This window comes from Odontesthes bonariensis, chromosome 9 (assembly GCF_027942865.1).
Source record: "Odontesthes bonariensis isolate fOdoBon6 chromosome 9, fOdoBon6.hap1, whole genome shotgun sequence".
Lineage (NCBI taxonomy): Eukaryota > Metazoa > Chordata > Actinopteri > Atheriniformes > Atherinopsidae > Odontesthes > Odontesthes bonariensis.
In genome coordinates this window covers 3,167,675-3,174,481 of record NC_134514.1, presented here as the reverse complement: position 1 = coordinate 3,174,481, position 6,807 = coordinate 3,167,675, and the positions used below count along the sequence as shown (strand labels likewise).

General features: G+C 40.8%; 1 protein-coding gene across 1 annotated transcript; it reads left to right on the top strand.

Annotated features, from left to right (window-relative positions):
- Nucleotides 1-3,782: 3,782 nt before the first annotated feature.
- dharma lies at nucleotides 3,783-6,132 on the top strand. Its single transcript, XM_075474553.1, has 3 exons — nucleotides 3,783-4,170; nucleotides 4,877-5,079; nucleotides 5,913-6,132. Exons 1-3 carry the CDS (start codon nucleotides 3,783-3,785, stop codon nucleotides 6,033-6,035), a joined length of 714 nt encoding a protein of 237 aa, XP_075330668.1. The 3' UTR covers nucleotides 6,036-6,132.
- Nucleotides 6,133-6,807: the final 675 nt, after the last annotated feature.

Genomic DNA, 6,807 nt, shown 5'->3' with positions numbered 1-6,807 from the left:
GCAGTATGTAGTATGCAGTATGCAGTATGTAGTATGCAGTATGTAGCATGTAGCATGCAGAATGCAGAATGCAGTATGTAGCATGTAGCATGTAGCATGTAGTATGCAGTATGCAGCATGCAGTATGCAGCATGTAGCATGTAGCATGCAGTATGCAGTATGTAGTATGCAGTATGCAGTATGCAGCATGTAGCATGCAGAATGCAGCATGTAGCATGTAGCATGTAGCATGCAGAATGCAGTATGTAGCATGTAGCATGTAGTATGCAGTATGCAGAATGCAAAATGCAGTATGCAGCATGTAGCATGTAGCATAGAGTATGCAGCATGTAGCATGCAGAATGTAGCATGTAGCATGCAGTATGCAGTATGTAGCATGTAGTATGCAGTATGTAGTATGTAGTATGCAGCATGTAGTATGCAGCATGTAGCATGTAGCATGTAGCATGCAGTATGTAGCATGTAGCATGCAGTATGTAGCATGTAGTATGCAGCATGTAGCATGTAGCATGCAGTATGCAGTATGTAGCATGTAGCATGCAGTATGCAGTATGCAGCATGCAGTATGCAGCATGTAGCATGTAGCATGTAGCATGCAGTATGCAGTATGTAGCATGTAGCATGCAGTATGCAGTATGTAGTTTGTAATATGCAGCATGTAGCATGCAGTATGCAGTATGTAGTATGCAGTATGTAGTATGTAGCATGTAGCATGTAGCATGCAGTATGCAGTATGTAGTTTGTAGTATGCAGCATGTAGCATGCAGTATGCAGTATGTAGTATGCAGTATGCAGTATGTAGCATGTAGTATGCAGTATGTAGTATGTAGCATGTAGCATGCAGAATGCAAAATGCAGTATGTAGCATGTAGTATGCAGTATGTAGCATGTAGCATGTAGCATGCAGTATGCAGTATGTAGCATGCAGAATGCAGTGTGCAGCATGTAGCATGCAGAATGCAGCATGTAGCATGTAGCATGCAGTATGCAGTATGTAGCATGTAGCATGCAGTATGCAGTATGCAGTATGTAGCATGTAGCATGTAGCATGCAGTATGCAGTATGCAGTATGTAGCACGTAGTATGCAGTATGCAGTATGTAGTATGCAGCACGTAGCATGTAGTATGCAGCATGTAGTATGTAGCATGTAGCATGCAGAATGCAAAATGCAGTATGTAGCATGTAGTATGCAGTATGTAGCATGTAGCATGTAGCATGCAGTATGCAGTATGTAGCATGCAGAATGCAGTATGCAGTGTGCAGCATGTAGCATGCAGAATGCAGCATGTAGCATGTAGCATGCAGTATGCAGTATGTAGCATGTAGCATGCAGTATGCAGTATGCAGTATGTAGCATGTAGCATGTAGCATGCAGTATGCAGTATGTAGCACGTAGTATGCAGTATGCAGTATGTAGTATGCAGCACGTAGCATGTAGTATGCAGCATGTAGCATGCAGCATGCAGTATGCAGTATGCAGTATGTAGCATGTAGCATGCAGTATGCAGTATGCAGTATGTAGCATGCAGTATGTAGCATGTAGCATGCAGTATGTAGCATGTAGCATGCAGTATGCAGTATGTAGCATGTAGCATGCAGTATGCAGTATGCAGTATATAGCATGCAGCATGTAGTATGCAGTATGCAGTATGTAGCATGTAGCATGCAGTATGCAGTATGTAACATGTTGCATGCAGTATGCAGTATGCAGTATGCAGTATGTAGTATGTAGCATGGAGTATGCAGCATGTAGCATGTAGCATGCAGTATGTAGCATGTAGCATGTAGCATGCAGTATGCAGTATGCAGTATGGAACACAGCCATCCTCCCGTGTGATTTATCCAGAAATCCAAACGTTCAGCCCGTCCTGCTCTTTAATCCTCGGCCTGAAAACGCTCCACATGTTGTGTCCACCACCTGCTGCAGTTTCCTTCATTCGTGCTTCTAACGGTTCTGTTGACGATGGATCAGATCAGAGGCCGCTGCCCGATTGATCTGCTGCTGATCGCTGATTGATCTGTGATCACCTCACAGGAAGATCACAGGAGGGTTTAACTGGTTTATCGTCTAAGCAGCTGCATCAGATGATTCTGATTCAAACTATTCAACAGTAGCTTTAACACCTATAAAACTAATAACTAAGCACAATGAACCTGTGGAGAACCTTTATTTTTTAAAGGAGTTCATATAAACATTTCAGACTGATTAAGCTGTTGGACTGAGAGGTGAGAAAAGCTGCTTTCATGTGTTCATCGTTGGTTCATCTGAGATCAGACATCAAAGCTTTGAAACACGTGGGTTTCACTGTAAAAAGCCCCTCTGAGGCACATCTTTGCTCTTTAACGGTCTGTGAAGGCCTCTTACTTTCACTAAATACACAATAATCCATGTTACTTCCTTTTTGGAAGAAAACATCAACAACATTCTGTCCAATTAGTGTTCAGGAAACAGAGTCTGGGGTGTGGTGACACCTGCAGGCGACCGGCGTAACTGCAGATTATCAGGCGTCTTAAAAAGGCAATTTTATTTATAGAGCACAATTCGTACACAAGGTAATTCAAAGTGCTTTACAGCTACATAAAATCACAAGAAGGCAATACAATCATTAAAAATAAATAAAAAATAAAAAAAACATTACAAATAATCATTAATTAATTAATTTAAAAGTGAAGAGTGCATATAAAATACTTTCAGGTAAAAAGTTCAACATGACAAAAAGAGTCCTGATCCAAGAGTCCTGATCAGCAGTTCTGCAGCTTCTTGAAGCTCTTTCAGAGTTTTTCTTTGGACATTTTCTACTTTTTCCCTCATTTTCAGTCCATTTTTTCTCTGTTAAGCCACTTAACTCTGAGCTGTGAAGCATTCAGGCAGGAAAAAGGCTCCTAACTCAAGGGATGAACCAGTGTTGTGTCCAACTTAGCAAAGAAGCCATTTAAACTGGATCTTTAGGCACTTTGTTCCCAGCAGCCTGTCACAGAGACACATCGTTTGTTCCCATTTCTTTAGCTGCATCTGTGAAAAACAGCTTCATAGTTTCAACTTTTTTGTACATTTACGTTTAAAACTGCTTTCAGTTACCAAAAGAGTCAAATTAATATAAGAAATTCAGTTTAAAAAAAATCCTAATCCCAAAATAATGAACGTTATCACGTCTAAAAGTAGAAAAGTAGGAAAAAAACAGACAATAATAAGAATTATATGTTATTTAACATCAAGAAAAAGTAAATAAGATTCAATTTAAAGCTTAAAAAAAGGAATGTAAGACTGTATAATATAATCTGGACCTACTTTTTGTTTCATTTCTAAAGAAATGAGGTCTGAATCAGGACTGTAAAGTCATGTAAAACTGTGATGAGATTATTAATAAATAAATTATCAGTTTTAGATTAAGTTACATTCCAAAAGAATAAAAAAAGTTTTAAATAAAACAGCTTTTCAACCTGTAACATTTCTTTACAGCCAGAAAGAAAGAAAACAAAAGATAAACATCTTTTATAGTTTATAAGTTTATTCTAAATTATTAGCTGAAGTCTGACTGATGATGAATCATTAAACTGTTTGAAGAAAAGAGAAAATTAACACTTTAATGGCAGATTAAACGGACACAATAACTGATGCGGTTAACTAAAGCATCTGCATTCTCACATCATAACACCGTCCTTCAGTTCAAATCATCAAAAGGTTCAAAGGTCAAATCAAAGGCCGGACTCCTTCTCATGTCTGCCGGACCATCAGGATCCAACAGCCTCGTTAGCAGCTTAAGGAGCCGTCAGGTGTTTGATGGCGGCGGTTAAAAGCTGGACCCCGGTGGGCTCTCAGGCTTCAGAGATCATTTGGAACGGGATCATGGACGGAAGAAGCGTGTCGGACTTCAGCATCGAGCACATCCTCTCCCCGCAGCTCGGCTCCAAGCCGCAGGTGAGGCGCTTCTCCACGGACGGATACCTCCGAGGGATCCCCGGCGGGTTCAGCCTGGAGTCAGTCAGCTTCAGGCCCCCCGCGCCGGTCCCGGTCCCGGTCTCAGCACCGGTGCCAGGTTGTCTCCAGTACCGAGGGATGCGCTTTGGAGAGGCGTTCTACCCGTGCGGGGCCGCCTTCCATCACACGGACTTAAGCGGAATTTATCCAAACTGTGGAGTTTACAAGCATCTCGGCCCAGAATCTGCAGGTATTTAAGAGCTTTATTCCAACTGTTTCTGAGTTTTATTTAAGAATCAAGAAGCTTTATTGTCACTATGCAGGCATAATGAAATTTACTTCAGGAGCTCTTGGCTTTGGATACACAAAACATATAAAAATATATCTAAATAATATGCAAGAGAATAAAAATAGTAAAAAGTAAAAAGTTACAGTGCAATCTGGTTATTGTATGACTGTATTGTACATATTGCAGCATAAGTGAGTCAAATAAGTCAAATAAAAGTCCAAAAGGAGGTGAAATCCTGATCCAAGAAAGGAAATCTTGTTATGTTTTTCAGCTGAAAGTGCGTAAAAGCTCTCCAGGATAGATTTTACGCACCGCGCTTAACCTCTAAAAAGCAAACAGACTAAATTTAGGATAAGTCGTATTATCCTAAGTTTCCTGGTTCTGGTTCTGCCAGAGGTTTCTTCCTGTTCAAAGGGAGTCGTTCCTCTCCACAGTTTCCTTAGCTAGGAAACTGTTTTTGAATTGGCTCTATATGAATGAATTTGATTATTTTATAAAAAAAAATATGATTACAATTAATTAAAATCCAATTGGATTGAATTGGACTTTCTTATCTAAGTGCCTTGAGATGACATTTGTTGTATTTGGCGCTATATAAATAAAAATTAATTGAATTTAATTGTGTTAAACACACATAACATAACATTTCCTTGTTTTCTACCCTCAGATGCTCAGCCCCTGGCGGCTTATAACGCTTACCACCCGGCTGGAGGGCCGGCGCAGTGTCGGCAGAAGGCCCGGATCAGGACGGTGTTCACCGACAGTCAGACCAAACAGCTCGAGGCGCTTTTCGAGCTCACAGACTACCCGGCGATAGAGGCGCGCGCTGAGCTGGCCAGGAGCACCGGGCTGAGCGAGGAGACCATCAGGGTGAGTCATGACGTCATTGTTCAGTCAGGTTCAGCTTTGGCTGAAGAAGAGTGGGAGCATGAACGTGCGTAAAAGCTCTCCAGAATAGGTTTTACGCACCGTGTTTAACCTCTAAGAAGCTCTTAGAATCCTCTTGGATAAGTCGGATTAACCTTGTAGCACCCACAGTTGCAGATATGCAACAAGCATTTTATTTATTTACATTACATTATTTGATTTTTTAAATTTACATACATTATTTACATTCATGTGTAATATTTTTTTACATTACATTTTATGTGCCGACAGTTGTCACAGCATCATTTTCTCGGCTCAGTGAATTACACTCTGCTCTGCGGTGGTCTGTTCTAGTTGGTTCTGGTCTCGTTTGGTGTGGTCTGCTTTGTCCACCTTTCACAGCGCTAATGGGAGGTCAGGTCTCCAAATTGTATTATTACAAAATGAATCAGGAAAGCCCACAGCTGCAAATAGGCAACATTGCCTAAAATGATCAAAAATAGCCCAATTCCAAAAATTCCAAAAATATTGGTTTATTCCCACCCAAAAAGATGCAAGAAGAGCCAAAATGATTTTTTCAATGATAATTCATATGCTTGGGTGCTACAAGGTTAAACAGACATAACATAACACCTCCAGAAATGCTTCTTAATGTAATTTACTGCTAACCAGAGAGCCGCTCCTCACTTTAGATCCAAATTTAGAAACATGTTGTTCACCAAAATTCCTTTAAGTTCATATTCCTACTCTATAACTCTATAAAAACATTCATTTTAAAGTAACTGTAAGTCCTGCTGTTTATTCCCTCTCCTCACCCTCTTCCCTCTTGGTTCCAGGTGTGGTTTAAGAACCGCAGGGCCCGGAGGAAGCGGCAGCGCGGCGGCTCGAAGGGCAGATCCTCCCGTCCTTCTTCCCCGGGCGCCTCGGCGGAGAAGAAGCTGTTCACCTCGCTCCTGTGAGCCGGACGGACGCTCCGTCCACCTGCTGCTCAAACACCTGCAGTCCGTTTACAGACTGTCGTTTGGCCGCAGCTGCTGTTTTCCTACTTTTTCTGTATTTCTGTGTAACTTATTGAAAATCAAATGTTTTAAACGCGAGCACAGTTTGTGAAGTTCAGTGATTTCGTAAAAAAATAAATCCAGTGATCATGACTGAAATCCAGTTGTTTTGTCATTGTAACCGAGGGTCTTATTATTATATTGAGGTATATAAAAGAACCACATGTAGCGTTCTCACATACGCTGGCTCGAACGGCAGCAGCACTTTATTCACACACCTTGAGTTACAGGTTAACACCGGAACCATTTCCTGTTTTGTGTACAAAATAAAAGCTCTTCACATTAATACCGGATGTTACAAACATGCTCAAACACCCCTCTATCCAGGGCTTACATCATTAATGAGAGAATCACACACTTAAAACACTTATTTAAGTTGGTGTCAGATCTTTTTCACTTTAAAAAATCTCTCCTTTGTGAAGGTAAAATCTCTAAAAGTGGGCTTTGGACTCAGTTTTTAGGTGGAAACTGTTCTCTGAGTGGCCACTAGGTGTCAGTATTTGACATTTTATGGGTTTGTAAAGGCGTCATTTTTTAAATGTGTTGCGTTGAGCAACTTTAGATGATCATTTTCAGGGTTTTATACTGATCCAGAGTCCTGATCCAGCCTCTTTTCTTTAAAGGGATAGTTCGCCTCTTTTGACATGAAGCTGTATAACATCCCATATCAGCA

What these genes read in the sequence shown, in the direction of transcription:
- dharma (XM_075474553.1), top strand. Translation starts at nt 3,783, where the DNA reads ATGGCGGCGGTTAAAAGCTGGACCCCGGTGGGCTCTCAGGCTTCAGAG. An exon ending in TCTCGGCCCAGAATCTGCAG is followed by an intron (nt 4,171 to 4,876) that starts GTATTTAAGAGC and finishes TTCTACCCTCAG; the next exon opens with ATGCTCAGCCCCTGGCGGCT. An exon ending in TGAGCGAGGAGACCATCAGG is followed by an intron (nt 5,080 to 5,912) that starts GTGAGTCATGAC and finishes TCTTGGTTCCAG; the next exon opens with GTGTGGTTTAAGAACCGCAG.